At 46.7% G+C, this 21,899-nt stretch overlaps 1 protein-coding gene across 5 annotated transcripts in view; it reads right to left on the bottom strand.

The window, feature by feature from the left end:
* Positions 1–21,899, bottom strand: part of DOT1L (DOT1 like histone lysine methyltransferase) — a 70,932-nt gene that overhangs the window by 30,494 nt on the left and 18,539 nt on the right. For all 5 annotated transcript variants that reach the window (XM_084883475.1, XM_084883471.1, XM_084883473.1 and 2 more), the window contains exons 3-8: positions 16,900–16,974; positions 10,620–10,683; positions 9,876–10,104; positions 8,086–8,180; positions 7,470–7,532; positions 239–294 (exon numbers count right to left, since the gene is read on the bottom strand). In XM_084883475.1, the coding sequence (XP_084739601.1) occupies positions 239–294; positions 7,470–7,532; positions 8,086–8,180; positions 9,876–10,104; positions 10,620–10,683; positions 16,900–16,974 (582 nt within the window). The remainder of the gene's footprint in view (positions 1–238; positions 295–7,469; positions 7,533–8,085; positions 8,181–9,875; positions 10,105–10,619; positions 10,684–16,899; positions 16,975–21,899) is intronic.

The raw sequence follows: 21,899 nt of genomic DNA, 5'->3' as shown, positions 1-21,899 counted from the left end.
GCAGTTTTCCCTCCCTGGCTGCAAAAGTAGGAAAGGGCCCTGAGAGTGACCCTTGGCAGCCTGAACCAGAAGGGAAGAGAAGCCCCAACGGCCTCTGCCACCTAGCTTTGCCCTGAGAAAGGCAGCCACGCCAACCACACAGGGGCCTGAGAAAGCGAGACCCCCTGGTGTGCCTTGCCCAGCCAGGCCACACCTCTGTGCTCACAGCGTTGAGCGGTTACTCCCAAACCCGCCATACCTTGTGTTGGCGATCCGCTCTCTCCACTCCTCCGAGAGGAAATCACCTCTTTCCAGCTGAAAGGAAGAAAACAGGGATAAGAGCTCATCACAGGTCTCTCTTGGCCCCTGAGCCAGCCTCCCACCTGGCGAGGAACAGATGAAATGAGCACAGTCACTAAAATGGGCAGACCTTGAGGAAAGACAGGCATGGCTGCTGGCAGCTCCACAGGGAGGAGGAAACAGCTGGGGATAAGCAGAGACCACACACTGCAGTGTGGGTCACCAGGAGCCCCGGAGTGGGTAGCCTCACTAGAGCTAGAGCGCCCATCCCAGGGGGCCAATACAAAGAGCAATGAAGACACTAGAGAAAAATGCCCAGAAGTCACAACGTCTTGTTCGTTCATGGCCAGCAGGGGGTGCTCCCAACACATGGCCTGCAGAGCCACAGAAGGTCTTTACCCCACCATAACGGAGTTGTTCTGGACAGAGGGTGGGTTGGCAAGGGCTACAAGAAACCTGTACTGGGCACTCAGGGGAGTGTCCAGGACACAGACCACTGACCAGGAGAGACATGGCATAGGCTAAGCTTCTTGCTGTGACATGAAACACACCTGCTGTGGCTCTCCGATCTGCTTTACCCGAGAACAGTGCCGTTTGGAATTTCAAAACCTTATTTCAGCATTGCTTTTATTAGCGGACTAATGTCATTCTGCCTCAATGACAAAGTGTGTCCAAGAGGACACAGTTCTAAATAACTGAACTGTTCAGAGCTGTAACATTTACCAAAACAAGAAAATTAGTTCTATAATTCTTCAAAGGCTATCACCATCACAACTGAAAACATGTCCAAACAAAAACCTATCTTTGGACGTCAAAACAGGATTCTCAGCAGCCCAAAGGTGGAAACAACCCAACGCCCATCCACGGATGGACAGACACACACATGACCTATCCATACTCTGAGTATTGCTCAGCTACGAAAAGGAGTGAAGCACTGATACATGCTTATATGGATGGGCCTTGAAAACATGATGCTCAGTGAGAGAAGCCAGACCCAAAAAGTCACCAAATGTGTGATTCCATTTATGTGAAATGCTCAGAATGAGCAAATCCACAGAGTCAGGAGCTGGGTTAGTGGTTGTCACGGGCTAGGAGACTGCTGGTGGGCCGCCCTCATCCATACCACAAGTGCTGTGAAGTGACCAGGAACCCCTTCTCGAGAAGACAGCAGGAGCCCAATGGGCACTGCATCTCTCTCAGGAAGACCCTGAGCAGTGTCCTACAGGTGCTACTGCAAATCGTATCTCCTCCCGTGTACACAGGGAAACCACCCAGGATAACTCGTGACATGATATGATGTGGTGGCACAGGGCATGAGGAAGTGGCCCGTTCTCTAAACCACTCAGGTGCTATGGGAGGGCCCGCCCGCATCCTGGTTGTATCCTATCGCTGAATCCTCTCTTCACCTGAGGAACATTCTGAATCTGCTGTCACTACCAGTGACCAGCCCAGCCAAGACATGGGGAAGTGACTCGAGGCCAAAGTCCTCCCTGGAAGTGTATAAGACAAAGCTTCTAGGGCAGGCCTAACATCCATCTTCTACCTGTATAAAGCCATGAAGAAGACAGCCATGAAGAAGACTATCAGCTTTGTCCTGGGTCTTCCCTGCAAATCCACAAAACCGGGGGTGATCCTGGAGACCCTGATGCTGGTGATTTTAGGATCCTCCTGTGTGGTCTCTCTCTGCCTGGGGGCTCCCCCATCCAAGCCACACTGTTTTAAGACACAGCACCACTGCTCCCTTTGACCTCATACTCAAGGCAAGGAAATAGCCATAGTCCTCGCCTCTGCCTGCCAGGCCCCTCCTCTCTGTGCCATGGCCACCCAAGGAGTGATTGCCTAAGTGGGCTCTGTGTTACTGAGGCAAATGTGCCTGAGCTGACCCTGGCCATAAAGATGTGCAACGTTCCCCCTGAAAAAAACCTTGTGACTGGCCCCCAAATCACTGAGTTCTCCTATTTCTCCCATCTGTGGAGACACGCGTGAGGGAAAAAGAGATGGGAGGAGCCTCCAGCACACACATCATCCTTTCCACGGGGAAACCAGATTCACTCATGTTCCAAGCCAGGTCGGTCCACAGTCTGACTCAGGCAGGTGATCACACCCCTGTCCCAGCCAGCTCCACCTTACCACAGACATCCTCCTGGGAGCCACCACCCACACCTCACAGAATTCACATGCCGTCAGCATCCAGGAAAAAGAGCATGGTCTGTATGAAGCATCCACTCCAATGGGGAGACGAAGGCAGGCCCCACCCAAAGCCAGGTGAGCAAGAACCACTGATAGGAGGCTCTAGGCTTTGTCATTCTGCCAATCTGCCCAGAGCAGTCACAGATCTATACAGACAACGCTTAGCTGAACTGCCTGACTCCCAGGGACTCAACCCAGGCAGGATCATAGTAAAGGTGCCGATATCTCCATAACGCACACAGCTCACAGATGACTTTCCAAAGGACAAAGCAGCTAGCATTCCAGTGCACAGCAGCTCTGCTCCTTCTAGTCTGCCTGTCAGCAGCACTAGGCTGTCCTAATGTAGACAAGCCAGAGGGGGCAGCTCATACTCAGGTGGAGGCCCCAAGACACTTCCCAGAAAGGCACTATCCCCAGGTACAGAGGCAGGTACAGAGCTGCAGGACACCTTTCCCATGCAGCACTTCATGTGCCTAAGTGTCAGACATTGGATGAGTGAAGCCCGCGTGCCAGGCCCATCACTGGGAACCAAGAGCACACAATCAGGGTGGGAGCAGATGACTAAGGTACTGCAGGGGATCTGGATATCGCTTGGGCAGAGCTGGATGAAGTGTCTCCCAGGTGGAGGTATGACAAATAAGCAGACAGAACCAAGTGGAAGGAGCAGAAAAGGCACCAATGGAAGGAGAAATATGAGTGGGCAAGAACATCCTGGACACTGGGATCTGCTGGACTGCAGACAGGGAGGGTCAAGGGCAGAGGCTGGCCTTGCCTGACTGAGCGGTACCTCTGCAGACAGAGAGGGAAACAGAGGAGGAAGAGGCCTCGAGGGAGCCTTGGCCCTGTGAAGTAGGCTCTGGGGCGTAGAGAAGCTGGTCTATTTTTAGGCTCCTGTTGGCTTTGTTTACTCTCCAGTTCTTAAGTAATAGGAGGCAAGACTGCACTTGCCAACCCAACGCCTGGTCGAAACCAAAGAAAGCTTATGGGACTTCTCTCAAGACTCAGGACACATTCCTGCCAAATCCAGGCATCCAGCAGTCAGGCAGATCCTCACCGCACCCTCTTGGAACAGGGCTGTGCCAGACAGGATGAGTTCCGGAAGCAAGTGAGAAGACACCAAAGGCACAGATGGCTGCTCAGCCTACGGCCAGCTTGTACCAGATCCCACCAAGGCTAAAACCAAGTGTCCTTTTAATGAAATTCTGCTCCCTGCCACTTCGCAGGAGCCCCATTGGGCTAATGAGCACCCTAAGCCCCAAGAGACCCAAAGAATGAGATGGTTTCCATGCAGGGAGCTCTCCTGTGTGCCCAACAATGTAGCACAATGTTCCAGACACATCACTGACCCCCAAACACCCACAGGACTAGGCGCTGCCACTGGAATGTAGCAGAAGGAAGAAGGAAGGAAGAAGTCCCCAAGTCAAGTCCCCAAGCACCAACACCCTCCCACCCCACCCCCACCCCTCAGCTTCCTCCAAACTGCAGAATGCTGAAGGCAACAGGTGGATTGATGGGGCTATTCTGGTAACCAGGACAATAAAAACTCTTACACTGTGTGCTTGAAACTGTTGGGCTCATTCACCAGAAGCAGAAAGTATTTTTTGAACTTAAAAACCTGAGCCCAGCCTGTGTGGCTCCGTTGGTTTGGCATTTTCCTATGCACCAAAAGATTGCCAGTCGGCATATGCCTGGGTTGCAGGCTTGAGCCCAGGTGGGGGGGCATGTGGGAGGCGGCCAATCCATGTTTACTGTCACATCAATGTTTTTTTCCTCTCTCTCCTCTCCCACCTTCCCTCTCTCCAAAAATCAACAAAAATTTTTTTTATAAAAGCCCCCAAATACCCTGTGTTTTAAAGAAGCCATTAAGTCTTAGGAAAATGGTTAGTTATCTGGAACTCTCAGCCAGTAGTTACAACAATCAGGTGGGCAGTTTCCTGGGAACAAAAAGCAGCTGGACTTACTACCCAATCAGCCTGCAGGACAAATGCCAGAGAATTTTAGGTGTTGGAGAAACAGGAGAGGTCAAAGGAGATGACTCCTCACCTTTCACTGTGTAGAAAAAATTCTGGAAGTCATTCCACCAATAAAAAGGGAAGGAGAGCTAGGCCCACGCCCTGAATGTGCAAGTCCTAGGCGAGAAAAATCAAATGAGCAGCGGAAGGAGCACTTCCAAACTTATTGTATGAGGCCAGCATCACTGACATCAAAACCAAAGATAGCCGAAACCGGTTTGGCTCAGTGGTAGAACGTCAGTCTGCGGACTGAGGGGTCCCGGGTTCGATTCCGGTCAAGGGCATGTACATTGGTTGCGGGCACATCCCCGGTGGGGGGTGTGCAAGAAGCAGGTGGTCGATGTTTCTCTCTCATCGACGTTTCTAACTATCTTTCTCCCTTCCTCTCTGTAAAAAATCAATAAAATATATTAAACAAACAAAAAACAAAAACAAAGATAGTACAAGAAAGGGATACCACCAACTAAGTCATAGATGCAAAAACCCTCAACTAGACAGGAACAAACCATAAACCCAACAACATGTGAGAACACACACCATGAGCCAGTGGGATTTACCCTAGATATGGACAGTCAGCTCCACGAACCTCCATCACATCAACAGACCACATGAGAAAACCACATGGTTATATCAACAGACGCAGAAAATGTATAATAAAACCCAACACATTTTCATGATAATGATTCTCAGCAAATTAAGAATAGGGAACTCCGTCAACTTCAGAAAAAAAATCCACAAAATACCTACAGCGAATGGCTTACTCCATGGCGAGAAATTTGAGGTTTTCTCACTAAGATCAGAAACTAGGCAAGGTGACCCCTCACCCAAGCTCTTCAACACTGTACTGGAAGTCTTAGCTAATGCAATGAGACAAGAAAAGTAAACACAAGGTGTACAGATTGGGGAGGAAGAGATAAAACTGTCTGTTTGCAGATGACATGATCATCTATGCAGAAAAGCTGAAAGAATTCACAAAAAATAACCTGGAACTAATAAGCAATTATAGTGAGGTTACAGGATAAAGGTATTATTATATATTACTATACGATATGTAGCCCAGCCAGCATGGCGCAATGGTTGAGTATCAACCTATAAACCAGAAGGTTCAATTTCCTGTCAGGGCTAGTGCCCAGGTTACAGGCTTGTTCCCCAGTAAGGGATAGGTATGCAGGAGGCAGCCAATCAGTGATTCTCTCTCATCATCAATGATTCTATCTCTCTCAACCTCTCCCTCTCCCTTCCTTTCTGAAATCAATAAAAATATATTTTAAAAAATATAATATGTAGCCGAAACCGGTTTGGCTCAGTGGATAGAGCATCGGCTTGCGGACTGAAAGGTCCCAGGTTCGATCCGGTTAAGGGCATATACCTTGGTTGCGGGCACATCCCCAGTAGGGGTGTGCAAGAGGCAGCTGATTGATGATTCTCTCTCATCGATGTTTTTAACTCTCTATCCCTCTCTCTTTCTCTCTGTAAAAAATCAATAAAATATGTATTTAAAAACAAAACATATATATATTATATAATATGTAAAGGTCAGTTGCTTTCTTATAAACCAACAATGAATAAATAGAATTTGAAATTAAAATGACACCACCATTAATTATCAGCATCACAACAAAAGGAGAGAAGGTATAAATCTAACAAAATATGTATAAGAATCTATGTGAGGAAAACATCCTTCACAAAAGTTAACTTAAATAGACCATAGACTTAAATGTAAAACACAAAACATGATCTGTGAAAGAAGAAGCTGTTATATTGTTTCCAAGGAGCAGGAAATTTCCTCTTTCCTACTCTCCCATACCCCCGATCAATCCCTAAACTATGATTATACGATTTAATCCATTTCCCTATTTTAGGGACATCAATTTCCACTCAATAGTCAACACCCCATGGGACAGCCTGCTCTAAACTGGTGACGATACAAAGGGAGAGGCCTGAACAGTTGTGAGAGCCCTTTGGGAAGGAAGGGCCACAGAACAAGCTGGTGGAACCAGGTAGAATCTAAGTGGTTTTGGCATCAACAACTGGGAATGTGGTAGGTGATGAACTGAGACAGGAAGAGAAGGACCTGTTAAAAATCTGGTTTTGGACCCACACCAAATGAATAGACACTGCATTACAGCTGTATGTCCATGGGCAGCAGGACACCTGGTAGAAAGATGAACAGTCTTGAGCATGGAAATGCATTTCAAGAAGTAGATGTAGAGGCCCTGGGCAGAAGGAGCAGAGAGACCAGAGGATCCAGGCCAGGGTCTGAGGAACCTTGCCGATGAAAGGCTGGGCTGAATGACGAAGACGAAGGGGCAGCCTAGAGAGCCGTAGAGAATGCTGCCCCTAATCCCAGCCTTGCCAAGAAAAGGGGCTTCTGGGTTGGACCACATGCTGCTGGGAAGGCAGCAAGAGAAAGATGCCACTCAGCTGGCCAGTGGATGGCGAAAGCAGCTGTTTCCTCCACACCCAACTTACCCATCTCGCTCCAGCTCCACTACACACACACACACACACACACACACACACACACACACACACAACACGAAAGGAGCACAGGTGCCTTCCGAGAGCTCATCCGGTTCTGGAGACACGCAGAGGACAGCTGATGATTACCTTTGCGCTAGCCAAGGTTTGAGAAAGATGCCACCTCTGTTCTCTGAAAGCATGGAGCAGGAGTTAGAACCACCTGTCCCCAAGGTGGCCCCTGAAAGAGGAAGATGAGCATGACCAAGAAGGGGTGAAAGAGGGGAAGAGAGGAGGGAGAACTTCTAGGTAATGTCAGCTCCCCATCCAAGGGGCTCCTGAAGGGAGCTAAGCAGGCCTTCCTCCAGCAATACCACATGCCCAGCTCGGCTAGGACAGGGCAAGAATGGGTGAGGAGGGACTGCCCCAATGGGGATGAGCTGGATCCACAGGAGACGAACGGCGGGTCTGGGAGGAGAATGTATAGGGGACTTGTTAGGCAAGGGGGCATGGAGCGATGGCACTCACTGTGTATTCTGCATGCTTTTTTCCATACCATTTCATCCACTTCCTGAACTCTCGGTCCATGGTCTGCAAGGAAACAAAATCAGACAGCCCATCAGAAATCCAGAACATCCAGGAAAGCAGAGGAACTTGGGCAGGTGGCCTGTGGCTCCTTGAGGCCCATCCAGCACCTCATTCCCCTCCCACTCTGACAGATTAAGCTGAGACTGCCAGTCTGCCCCCTCCACCCACACAACCAGTAAGCAAGAGCTCTAGCAGGATTCTGGGGGTCCCATGGATGGTAGACTGCAGGGCCTATGATAGTTCCCAACCTCCAGGGAACTGGAGGCCACCAGAGTCCAAACCACAAACATTTCTGTTGGATGAGATGATGTTCAGACCCATTTACTCTGCATGTTACTTGGGGGCAAGGAGGCTATACTTTCCAGAGGAACAGAAACACACTAAGAGAAGCCCAAACTCACATTGGAGACCAAAGAGCCCCAGAGCTCATGCCTGGATGACCCTCTCTCCCCATGTCCCACCATACCCCGCCTCCCTACCACCTGATGATGGGGGCAAATAGGTGTGAAAAATAAAAGAGGCACAAAGACATGGGCGAGTCCCCAAAATGGCTCACCTCCGCGTACTTGGCTGGGATGTCCGCTTTCTCGACTCCGTAGTGATGTTTGCAGTTGGTGGCCGCGGCGACTTGCAGCACGACCTGGCCCACTCCTTCAGAGAGAGGTGGGGGGAGAGGTAGTCACAGATGTAGGACCGTGATGGAGGGTGGGAGAAGCCAGGAGGGCAGAGGTCAGGAGGCTGTTCGGCAGAGCCCCCAGACTCTCCACGAAGGCATGAGCATTCACTAGGGGGTGGTTGTCACACTTTAGCTCCCACAACTAGAATTGATCTATTGCCAGGTGAAGCATGAACTATCTAGACACAAACACAGCCGTTAGAGACTGATGCCTCAGGGTGAGGCTCCCATTTATCTGGAATCCACACTACCTTGCTGCCACAGCACAGCAAGGCTCACCAGATTTGACATCATCTTGAGAACACCATCAATGCTTGTCATTGACTGGGTTTAAAGTGGGACTGGAGATGGCAGGAGCCCCCCGAAAAACAAATGGGATCTCCAAACCACTGTCCCTGGTAGCATCACTGCCCAGCTGGACAAGCAGGCGGAGCTGAGATCCAGGAAAGGGGCATTGCCTGCTAGCACTGGCATTGTGGCCATTAGCCAGCAACCTGTCCTCCCATGAGAGATCAGCTTTGCATTTCAAATAAAGTGTTAGAGCACTTCAATTTTCCATTTTGAATAAAATGTATTCAAATAATAAAAATAAGCACACATGCCTGGCTGGCATGGCTCAGTGTTTGAGTATCGATCTATGAACCAAAAGGTCAGGGTTCGATTCCTGGTCAGGGCACATGCCCAGGTAGCAGGCTCAATCCCCAGTATGGGGCATGCAGGAGACAGCTTATGGATGATTCTCTCTTATCACTGATATTTCTCTCTCTCTCTCCCCTCTGAAATCAATTACACACACACACACACATTTTTTAATAAGCACACTATTTAGAAACACAAGTAAATGAAAGCCCACAGGTAAAGGTCGTGAGGGTTCCTACCAGGAGCAGGGAAGGTAGTGAGAGTCATGCACAAGACTGGTGGTTTTAAAAAGTCATCACTATTTCAATATAAGAGAGATAACTTAACCAGCCTTCTAGATAATTGGCTTTTGAACCATGTGCATTCTAATTAAAATATAAATTGTGTGCTTGAAAAGGGCTTAAACTAAGGATGATGCCACCAAAAATGTCATCTTGTTCCCAAGTGTCGAGGACACACGTGCCTGTTTGCGACAGGGCTTTCAAGCCTGTAAGCGTGAGGCTATAGTGTATAAACAAAGTCTCACGGGGAGGGCAAAGATACCCGAGAGGAAGGCTGTGCACAGGTTTCCTCATAGAGCAATCTCATGTTTGACAGTCACATAATCAGCCCTGTCACGCCAATCAGAATATTCTACCAGGAATCAATCAGCCTGGTGTCTACTCATTCTACAAAGCTCATCTTGGGCACACCCGCCAGGCCCCTGTGGATGTCCTGGTAAGACAGGCCCTGCTCCCAGTAGCCTCCACTGGTGCTGAGGATGTTCCATAACAAAGAAGTAGGGGGCCGTTGGAGCTGGAGAGAACTGGGACCCCAACCAGGTATTGAGAAGCAGAAGGGGCTTAGTTGAAACCCGTTGGGATGTAGCTGTTTCCTCCATCTCTGGGGGAGCCAGAGGATCTGCAGGAAGGTCGGCTGGGGCAGTGGGTCTAGGGAGGACCTGCCCTCTCCAACAACCCCACTCTGAACTTTTCACAGAGAACATCTGGGGACTTGGAGCATGGCCCTGGGGCCACCTGTCCTACACTCACCACTTCCCAGGTCCACAAACAGGTCGTCCTCGGTCATCTTGATCTCGTCAATCATCTGTGCGACCAGGTCAAAGGAGGTTTCCCCATAAACCTCTGGGGAGAAGGGCTCGTAGTTGTTGAGCTTCTCAGGGTCCGTCACTGAGTGGTTGTAAACCTGCTGCAGGATGTGCCGCAGGAGCCCATTGGATGGCCGCGTGTTCAGCTTCATGGGCTGCGTGGTTCCCTTCCACTACAGACATCAAGGAAAGTGCAGGAATGCATCACACAGGGGAGAATACACCCTACAACCTTCACACCCCAACACCAGGTTACTGCTCCCTATTGAAAAAAAGCATGCATGTGTGTATACGTGAGTGTGTCTGGGTATGAGCCGGAGTATGTATATGAGTACAAATGTATATAGGTGTGCATGTGTGTGAATGCATGCATGCATGTAGGTGTAACTGGCGAGCAACAAGGCCCATAATGCACACAATGCTCACTGCCTGGGCCCTGCCATGCTGCCATACTGCCTCACTAGACAACAAGGTTGTTAGCCTGTGGACCTCAGAACCCTGGCCTCAGAATGGCTGTTTTCCTGAAAATCTACCCGGAAAAGAAATGGGCCCAGAGTAGCAGAGAGCCACACCCTTCAGCCTTGGCCTTCCCCTCCTGGGATCAAGTAATGTGAATGAAGGACATTGAGGTTGAAAACCACAGTTGGGGTCTAGATGAGGAGATAGGCCTGAGGGTGAGGCCACCTACCAGCTGGTGGATGCTGTCAATGGCCCGATTGTACTTGTCACAGAGCCTCTGCATGCTTTCAAAGCTGAAAAAGGCAAAAGAAAGGCGCTAGTTACTGCCAAGGTCAGAACAGGACACCAGGAGGGGATGGCATGTGGATAGGTGTCACAGGGTCAGGCAGAGACTGGCTCCCACCCAAAAAGTACCCCACATGGGCAACAAGCGTAGGCCAAGAGTTTCAGGGTGAGGTAGTCGTGGCTACAGGCTGTATCTTGTACTCACAGGCCAAACCCGAGGTCAATGGTGTGTTCATCAGGCCATAGGTCAGAAAAGGGGTTCATACAGCCTTTCCTAGAGTCCCATTCCTCACCCCCAACCCAGCAGGCAGGCTATCACAACCTTTCTTCCCTGGCTGGCTCCCAGCCCTCCTGCCCTCGGCCCTGCCTTGGATGGGTGCTGAGAACTGACTTGACTGGACCACGCCCGATACCCTAACTGCAGCACTTCCCCCCTTCACCTTGGTATCACTTCTGTTTACTAAAACCTTTTTCAAGTTTCCAACACTTTCAAAGATATAAGCAGCATATATTAGATGAGCTTGTGGGAGTTTTTGTGTTTTGTTTTGTTTTTTAAACATATATTTTTATTGATTTCAAAGAGAGAGGAGAGGGAGAGAAAGAAACATCGATGTTAAGACAGAATCATTGATCAGCTGCCTCCTGCATACGCCACACTGGGGATCAAGCCCACAACCCAGGCATATGCCCTGATCGGGAATCGAACGATGATCTCCTGGTTCATAGGTTGATGTTCAACCACTGAGCCATGCCAGCCAAGTGGGGGTAGTTTTTTAAGTAACAAAATTCTTGGAGAAGGTGCAGGATCAGGATGGATGGGGTCAATGGGGGAGGAAAGGCGGGCAGTCAGTAATTTCAACAATAAATATTTTTTTAAAAAGAAAAAAAAAAAAGAAATTAAATTCTCCCAAACATGATCAATTTTATTTTAGGTATTCATTTTCAATGAAATCCCCTAACCCAGGGATTTTCATCTGGGATTATCATGCACCCAAAGAAAACAGGGTGATGTCTGGGAGCATCTGTGTTTGTCATGACTTGGGGTGCTCCTAGCATCCTGTAGGTGCTCAGCACACACAGTGCCCAGAACTGTCCCACAGAAAGTGACCAGCACTGATGTCCACAGTGCCAAGGGGGAGGACATGTACCAAGTTTCCATGCTATATAAAAGGAGCATCCCCGGGGCTCTCTCTATCTGTTCAGTGATGCCAGCTAAGTAATGGGCTCCTTCACACACGGGACAGAACCACTACTCCCCACAAGCATTTTGATACCCACCCCAATGCTCATTCTCAGCGCTAGATTTACAGAGTGTAGGGCCACTTTCCTTCCTAACAGAAGTAACAAATTCAACTAAGACCAGAGCCCACATGACACTTTTGCAACTTCCCTGGATGGCAGGTGCCATTGAAAAAGCTAGAGAGTTCAAGGGCAGGCAGAGCAGCCACCACCAAAGCCTGAAGAGTTCTCACAAACGACAGTGACAGTGACCAGAAACATCAGAGCGGGCTGGTGCGATTAGTCAGTAACCAGGAGAAACGAGCTCCAGCACATTCCAGATGGGAGGATGACTTAGCAGCAGGTCCAGGGCTCTGGTCCACACTTTCTATGGCCGCAGGCAGAAGCCACTACAGTATTCACCACTCTGCATTTTAGTTCCCGTGCTCCAACATTCACATCACCCCTTCAACCCAACCACAGTGACCACTCACAGCCTCCGACCAACCGACCACCCCTGGAAGACATTCTCCTGCAAGGATGATTAGAGGCGGGAACTCAGAGCCCCTGGGCCATATCCCTGCACTCAAGCCCTAGACAGGAATCCATCCCAACAGACCAAGCTCAGTCCCACGGACTATCCCTGCTGTCCCTTTGCTTGAAAGAGAAATGGTCCTACTGCTTGCCTGACCCTGAGATTGCACCAGTCCCTCGAGGGATACCATCAGACAGACCCCACTGCTCTCTGCCAACTCTGACATCTTTTCTAAGCCAACTGAATGTGAAAGGAAGAACATTAAACTTTCAATGCAAGCATCTTGTAGAAAAAGCACCTCTCATACATCTGTTGCTGTAGGCCCTGCACAACAGTGGCACCCCTTTAATAAAGACTAGAAGTCTAGTACATGAAATTCATGCACTCAGCATGGTCCCTCACCCCAGCCTGCACCCTTGGGGAACATGCAGGATCAGGATGGATGGGGGTCAATGGGGAAGGTAAGGGGGGCATCCGTAACTGTGAGTGTCAGACTACCATAGAGCCATGAGCCCAGCTTCTGGCTGAGTGGCACTCGCCCTGTGGGAGTGCACTGACCACCAGGGGGCAGATCCTGTGTTGAGCATCTGCCCCCCCCTTGCTGGTCAGTGGGTATCAGAGCAATCAATCATTCCACTGTTCGGTCAATTTGCATATTAGCCTTTTATTATATAGGATGTGCTTCTCGGACTATGTGATTGACATGCAAGTGCCAGTGCATCTACATATCCTCACCCCAGGGGCAAGAGGACTTTGTCATAGGGCCCACAGCATGGTTGATGCCCTGGACAAGGAGAGTGCAATTTCCCTTTTTTCCCCCCTCCAATCTTCACCCGAGGATATGTTTTTACTGATTTGAGAGAGGAAGGAAGGGGGAGAAAAGGGGGGTATAGGGAGAGAAGAGGAAGAGGAGGGAGGGGGAGAGAGAGAGAGAGAAATATTTCTACTGAATTTCAAATGAATGCCTCCCATACACACACCAATCGGGGATTGAACCCACAACATGGGTGTGTGCCCCAACTGAAAATTGAACAGGTAACCTTTTGGTGTATGGGATGATGCTCCAACCAACAGAGCCACACCAAACAAGGCTGGTTCCCTTCTTTTTACAAAACTGGTAACAATTATTAAATGGGAAGGATGGTGAGAGGTGAGAGGAAAGAATCTGGCTGACTGAGGTGGGAAATGCCGACCGTGAACAAGGCTTTAAACACAAAAGTGAGGTCAAGGAAGGGATGCCTGAGTGCTGGGCCCTGTGTGGGCCATGCTCTTTATCAAGTGTGAGCTATCTAAGCCCACAGACAGCACCACCCTTTAGCCTGCCAAGAGCTAAAATGGACACGAGCCTGGAATGTCATCTTTCTTTCTCAAAGAAAAATAAAAGAATTCCAAGCGGGCATTCCAGAGCTGGCCTCTCCCTTCTCCACCCACAAGCCTCTCCTTTGAGATCAGGATGTGCCTGCAGGAAACTGCTGACTGAGGCCAAAAGGCTGGGTACAGTTACTGAGATTTGGACTGGGGATAACAAGTGTCTGGGGCTCCAGAGGAAGGGCCATCAGTGGCTTCTGAGTAGGAGGAAGCCACTGCTGGAGTTGCCTGCTATGAAAACAGCCACTATTGGAAAAATCAAGATGGCGGCATAGGTATACCACTGCCTCACATAACAATTTCAAAACTGCAACAGGAAGACAGAGCGGACATCGTCCAGAACCACCAGAAGGCTGGCTGAGTGGAAATTCTACAACTAGAAGGAAAGAAAAAAGGACACTGAGACCCAGAGAAGCTGTGGAGGTGCGGAGACCAGTGCGCATGGCAAGGGCGGATGGCTGAATACACAGCTGGCTTATTCACGGCACACAGAGGGTGGGCAGCAAGCGCACGGCTAGCTTTCTTGTTCAGGAGGGGAAACAAAACCTCCCAACTACACTGAAATCCAGCTCCAGGTGAGACTTTGAGTACCAGACACATCCGGGGAGGAACCGGACTGTCTGGCAGTGGGCGAAACTCAAGAGCAGCCTTCTCTCAGAAGGACACGGAGCCTTGCTGCGGGGCACTGAGACATAGGGGCCTCTTAGGAAGAAACCAAGGCTGTCTGCTCCACCCTGAGATTCCGCCTCATCCAAGCTGAGCACAGAAGCTCTCCCAGCAGAGACACTGCTGATTCTCATCGCCAGTTGGCCTGGAGGTCAACTCTCCCCAGTGATACTAACAACAATCAAGGCTTAACAAGACTGCACACACAGCCCACAAAGGGGTGCACCAAGAGTGTCCACCTCATGTAACTGGGGAGGCTGAACCACTGAGCCCTACTAGGACACCTACCACACAAGGCCACTCCATCAACACAGGGAAGCAACTAAAATACAGAGACAAAGAGGCAGGCCACAAATTAAGAAAATGGACAAAAGCAAAAGACTGGATATAGAGTTCAAAACCACGGTTATAACGTTTTTCAAAAATTTCCTAGAAAGGGCTGATAAATTTTTTTAAAAATATATTTTATTGATTTTTTACAGAGAGGAAGGAAGAGGGATAGAGAGCTAGAAACATCAATGAGAGAGAAACATCAATCAACTGCCTCCTGCACACCCCGTACTGGGGATGTGCCCGCAACCAGGTACATGCCCTTGACCAAAATCGAACCTGGGACCTTTTAGTCCGCAGGCTGATGCTCTATCCAATGAGCCAAATCAGTTTCGGCAAGGCCGATAAATTTAATGAGACCCTTGAGAATTTCAAAAGGACCAACTAGAAATTAAACATACACTGACTGAAATAAAAATATTATACAGCAGGGACCAGTTTGGCTCAGTGGATAGAGCGTAGGCCTGCGGACTGAAAGGTCCCGGGTTCGATTACGGTCAAGGGCATGTACCTTGGTTGTGGACACATCCCCAGTAGGGGGTGTGCAAGAGGCAGCTGACTGATGATTCTCTCTCATCGATGTTTCTAACTCTCTATCCCTCTCTCTGAAAAATCAATAAAATATAAAATATATATATATATTATACAGAGTCCCAACAGCAGACTAGAAAATCGCATGAATCAAGTCAAAGATTTGGAATACAAAGAAGCAAAAAACACTCAATTGGAAAAGAAAAAAGAAAAAAGAATCCAAAAAGTTGAAGACAGTGTAAGAAGCCTCTGGGACAACTTCAAGCATACCAACATCAGAATTATGGGGGTCCCAGAAGAAGAGAGAGAGCAAGATACTGAAAACCCATTTGAAGAAAACTTCCCCCACCTGGTGAAAGAAATAGACTTACAAGTCCAATAAGCACACAGAACCCCAAACAAAAGGAATCCAAAGAGAATCACACCAAGACACATCATAATTAAAATGCCAAGAGCAAAAGACAGAGAATATTAAAAAGCAGCAAGAGGAAAATAGTTAGTTACCTACAAGGGAGCACCCATATGTCAGCTGATTTCTCAACAGAAACTATGCAGGCCAGATGGGAATGGCAAGAAATATTCAAAGTGATGAATAGCAAGAAACTACAACAAAGATTACTCTACCCAGCAAAGCTATCATTCAGAATTGAAGGTCAGATAAAGAGCTTCACAGATAAGAAAAAGCTAAAGGAGTTCATCACCACCAAACCAGAATTATATGAAATACTTAAAGGTATTCTTTAAGAAGTTAAAGAAGAAAAAGATAAAGATAAAAATCATGAACAAATACGTATCTATCAACAAGTAAATAAAAAATCTGATGAATAGGATTAACTGGTGAATATAATAGAATCAGAGGCATAGAAAGGGAGTGGACTGACAATTCTTGGGGGAAAAGGGAAATGGGGGGTGCGGGAAGAGACTGAACAAAAAGCGTACACCTATGAATGAGGACAGTAAGGGCAGAAGGTAGGGTAGGAACCTGGTGGAGGGGAGCTATGAGGGAAAAAAGAGGAACAATTGTAATAATCTGAACAATAAAGATTTATTAAATTAAAAAAAAAGAAAACGGCAACTATTAACTTGAGGTGATTTCACACAGACCAAGTCTCGTTGCACAATGTGACAATCTCAATTATGTTCTCACTCTGACAGCCTCTGCCAATATTTGATTTAAAATTCCTATAATACTATAGCCGAAGCCAGTTTGGCTCAGTGGATAGAGCGTCGGCCTTCAGAATGAAGGATCCCAGGTTTGATTCCGGTCAAGGGCATGTACCTTGGTTGCGGGCATAATCCCCAGTAGGGGGCGTGCAAGAGGCATCAATGACTCTCATCAATGTTTCTAACTCTCTATCTCTCTCTCTTCCTCTCTGTAAAAAATCAATAAAATATATTTATAAGTAAATAAATAAGCAAATAAATAAAAATTCCTATAAAATAGCTCCACAGAGATTACAGCCAATTCTGAAAGGAAATTTCAGATCAGCTTATACCATTAAAGAACTAATTATAGGTTATGTCCCTATCATGTATTCAGATAGAAGAGAAGCAGCTCAGACAGAAATCTACTTACCTTTTGGTGTCGTAGTCGATTAGGACATAATTCTCCATAGCAAGCTTGAGGTCTGGGATTTCCTCACAGACCCATCTGAAATCCGAAAGCAGAAACAACAATGAAGATGATTATTCAGGCTGGACATTTCACTCTCAACTTTCTTAAGCACTGTTTACTTCTAAATATAAATAGAAAATATCCTCATTACTCAACCGGAGTCATCACTACAGATCATACAGAGAATAAAAGACAAATCAGGAACATGATGAAAAATGGCATGCCAATGAATTCAACAACTTAGTTGACGTGAACAAATTCCTTGAAAGACACAAATTACCAAAACTGACATGAGAAAAAACAGAACATCTGAATAGCTCTATCCAATTACATAACCCGAATAAAATACCTTCCCACGTAGAAAACTCCAGGCCAGATGGCTTCACTGGTGAATTATTAGGTCTAGTAATAATTAATGTCATTTTCTAATATATATTTTTTTTAAATCGAATTTATTTAAACAATACAACAAAATTTAATCAACAATATAGTTGCCGTTGTTTTCTACTACTTGTGCCCAACGCTCAGGAAGCATTTTAATCCCTCCGTTGTAAAATTCTTGTGATTTTGATGCAAAAAATTCGGTCAATGCATTTTTGAGGCATTCTTCATTATTAAATTTTTTTCCAAGAAGAAAGTTTTGCAAAGAACGAAACAAATGGTAATCGGAGGGGGCAATATCAGGAGAATATGCAGGTTGAGGGAGAACTTCCCATTCCAACTGGTGCAGTTTTTCAGCAGTGATTCTTGCAGTATGCGGTCGTGCGTTATCGTGGTGAAGAATTACGCCCTTCCGATTAATCAGTGCGGGTTCTTTTTCTCTTAAAGCTTGGGCTAACCTTTCCAATTGGGCACTATACACTGCACTTGTAATGGTTTGGTTAGATGGTAAAAGTTCATAATGAAGAATTCCTTTAAAATTCCACCAAACACACAACATCACTTTTTTCGCATGCAAGTCAGGTTTTGGCGTGGGCTGCGGAGCCTCATTTTTGTCCAACCATTGAGGCCGCCTTTTCAAATTAACATACAGCACCCATTCTTCATCTCCGGTAACAATTTGCTCTAAAAACGGCAAACGGTTTTGACGAGAGAGGAGCGAACTGCAAATTGTGACTCTTTGATTACGGTTGTTGTCGGTCAACTCATGAGGAACCCATTTTCCAAACTTTTGGACTTTGCCAAGTGCACGCAATTGATTGGAAATTGTTTTTTGTGAACAATTTAAAGTTGTCGCAAGCTCTTGTTGGGTAATTTGAGGATTTTGCACCAAAAGAGCTTGAAGAGCTTCTTGATCAAAATTGGACACACGGCCTCGACCACTCTTGTCATCTAACGAAAAATTTCCCTCGCGAAATTTCTCAAACCAACGCTGGCATTTTCTGGCACTAACTGCATCTTGACCAAGAGCACTACAGATGTTTTTTGCAGCCTCACTTGCTTTTCTTCCTAATTGGAACTCGTAAAGCATGCAGTGCCGAATATGCTCTTCATCCGCCATCTTCTTAGCCCTAGTTTTGCAACAAAAACCAAACCAAACACAAACTTTTTCAAGCAAAACTTGTTAATTGCACTTCACACGTTCTGTAGATACCACGTGTTTGAAGGTTATGTCAATACAAGTCAACGCCAAGCAAGATTTTAAACGAATGTTTAAAAACGACATTAATTATTACTAGACCAGATATATCAGACATTTGAGAAGAAATAGAACCCATTCCACCAAAATGTTTCCAGTTTTATGAGGCTAACATTACCCAGATACCAAAACCAGAGGAAGACAAAAGCCTTGTAAAAACATTACAAGAAAGATTTTTGTGACATCAACAGACACAAAAACCCTTCACAAATATTACAAATGAATTCAGCAACATATTTTTATCAAGTGAGGTTTATTCTAAGAATGAAGAGTTGCTTAACACTAAAATTAATCACTGTAATTTATCTCATCCTATCTAATAAAAGAGAAATATACAAATTAACCACCAATCTGCCACACCCACAAACCACAGCCATAACCACCTGCCACACCCACAAACCACGCCCATAAGCCAATCAGGAGCAAGTATGCAAATATCCCAACCAAGATAGTTGAGCCACAGAGACAGCATGAAAGGGTTGGGTTTCCCCGGCAATGGAGGAAGCCAAGATTTCCAACTGCCCTTGCCAGCTTAGGCCTGCACTCAATGCTACAAAGTTTCAATTATAGAAGATACATAAATCCCCACAGAAATGGTAGCAGCCACAGAGCTGGAAGAGCAGGAGGCTAGGGTTGCCCCCAGTGATGGACAAAGCCAAGCTTTCCCCACACCCTGGCCAGTCCAGACCTCCACTTAAGGCTACAAAGTTTCAATTATAGAAGATACATAAATCCCAACAGAAAAGACAGCTACCATGGAGCAAGCAGAAGACTTGGCTCCGCTCTAGGCTACAAAGTTTCAATTGTAGAAGATAAATAAACCCCAGATACCAGGTCCTCAGCTTGGGTCACCAGGGGGCGAGGCTGGCCTGCAAACCACCACAGGCCCCTCGCCCAGGCTGCCCCCACCCCAAAGGAACCCTCACCCTGATCTGGGACATCCTTCAGGGCAAACCAGCAGACCCCAACCAGTGCACCAGGCTCTATCTTATCTAATTAAAGACTAATATGCAGCCGAAACCGGTTTGGCTCAATGGATAGAGCGTCCGCTTGGGGACTGAAGGGTCCCGGGTTCGATTCCGGTCAAGGGCATGTACCTTGGTTGCGGGCATATCCCCAGTAGGGGGTGTGGAAGAGGCAGCTGATCGATGACTCTCTCTCATCGATGTTTCTAACTCTCTATCTCTCTCCCTTACTCTCTGTACAAAATCAATAAAATATAATTTAACTAAATAAATAAAGAGTAATATGCAGATGGACAATCACTCCAACACACAAGATGGTTGCCCCATGTGGTCAAAGATCCTGCCCCCATGTGGACACAAGCTGGCCATCACAAGATGGTCAGCAGGAGAGGGCAGTTGGGAGGGACCAGGCCTGCAAGGAAGGGCAGTTGGGAGTGACCATGCCGGCAGAGGAGGGAAATTGGGATGGACCCAGGCCTGCAAAGGAGGGAAGTTAGGGGTGATCAGGCCTGCAGGAGAGAGCAGTTATGAGCAAACAGGCTGGCAATGTTTCTAACTCTATCTCTCTCTCTTCCTCTCTATAAAAAAATCAATAAAATATTTTTAAAAAGAAAAAAAATTAATATATTTATTGATTTTTTTATAGAGGGAGAGGAACAGAGAGCCAGAAACATCGATGAGAGAGAGACATCGATCAGCTGCTTCCTGTACACTACCTACTGAGTATGTGCCCACAACCAAGTTACATGCCCTTGACTGGTATCGAACCTGGGACCCTTGAGTTTGCAGGCCAACGCTCTAACAACTAAACCAAACTGGTTGGGGAGAAAAAAGAAAAAAATTTAATGTCACTTAAAATAGCATTAAAACATAAACATTTAGATCCTGGCTGGTGTAGCTGTTAGTTGGAGCATCACCCATGTACCAGAAGGTTGCAGGTTCAATTCCTGATCAGGGTACATGCCTAGGTTGTGGGTTCGACCCCAGGTCGGGGCACCTACAGGAGGCAACTGAGTGATTTCTCTCTCTCACATCAATGTTTCTCTCTTTCTCCCTCTCTAAAAAATATCCATTTAAAAAATCCTTAAAAAAACAAATACTTAGAGATCATTTTTTTTTCTTTTCTTTTCTTTTTAATATATTTTATTGATTTTTTACAGAGAGGAAGGAAGAGAGATAGAGAGCTAGAAAAGTTGATGAGAAAGAAACATCGACCAGCTGCCTCCTGCACACCCCCCACTGGGGATGTGCCCCAACCAAGGTACATGCCCTTGACCGGAATCGAACCCTGGACCTTTCAGTCCGCAGACCGACACTCTACCACTGAGCCAAACCGGTTTCGGCTTAGAGATCATTTTAATGAAAGTCTTGCAAGAGCTCTATTGAAAACTAGAAAGAAAAAAAAAGAAAAAAAAAAATGCTGAGAAAAGTTAAAGGCAACATAAACAATTAATGATCATGGAATTGAAGATTCAATATTGTTAAACCTCCTCCTTAAACTAGACTCCACCTCAAAGTAATCCCTAAAAAAAGCCCAGCAAGTTCTTTTTTGAGAAACAGACAAACTGATTCTAAAATTGACACACAAGCCGAAACCGGTTTGGTTCAGTGGATAGAGCGTCTGCCTGCGGACTGAAAGGTCCAGGGTTCGATTCCAGTCAAGGACATGTACCTTGGTTGCAGGCACATCCCCAATAGGGGGCGTGCAAGAGGCAGCTGATCGATGACTCTCATCGATGTTTCTAACTCTCTACCCTGTATCTCTCTCCCTTCCTCTCTGTAAAAAAAATCAATAAAATATATTAAAGTAAATAAATAAAAAAAAATAAAATAAAATTTACACACAAAGGCAAAGAGCCTGGAACAGCCAAAATAATCTTTAAAAATAACAGCACTGTTGCAAAACTTACACTATCTTGTTTTGGGACTTACTATAAACCTGCATAACCAGTAGTAAGTATGTGGTAAACAAATAGGGCAGTGACACTGAACACAAAATCCAGAGAGACAAACATATAAACATGAAATTTTGATAAAAGCACCAAGATAACTTAATGGAGAAAATAGTCTTTCCAACAAATGAGGCTGCAGCCCTGAATGGTTTGAGTTAGTGGATAGAGCGTCAGCCTGCAGACCAAAGGGTCCTGGGTTCAATTCCGGTCAACGGCACATACCTTGGTTGCAGGCTCCTCCCAAGCCCAGACCCTAGTGGGGGCACATGCAGGAGGCAACTAATAAATGTGTTTCTCTCACATCGATGTTTCTGTCTTTCCCTCCTTCCATTCCCTCTAAAAGATCAATGGAAAAATATCCTCAGGTGAGGATTAACCAAAAAAACAAAAAATGAGGATGGAACC

Source organism: Pipistrellus hanaki, assembly GCF_964339955.1.
Source record: "Pipistrellus hanaki genome assembly, chromosome: 5".
NCBI classification, from domain to species: Eukaryota; Metazoa; Chordata; class Mammalia; order Chiroptera; family Vespertilionidae; genus Pipistrellus; species Pipistrellus hanaki.
The sequence above is the reverse complement of the archived record's forward strand: the minus strand, read 5'-3'. Positions and strand labels throughout refer to the sequence as shown.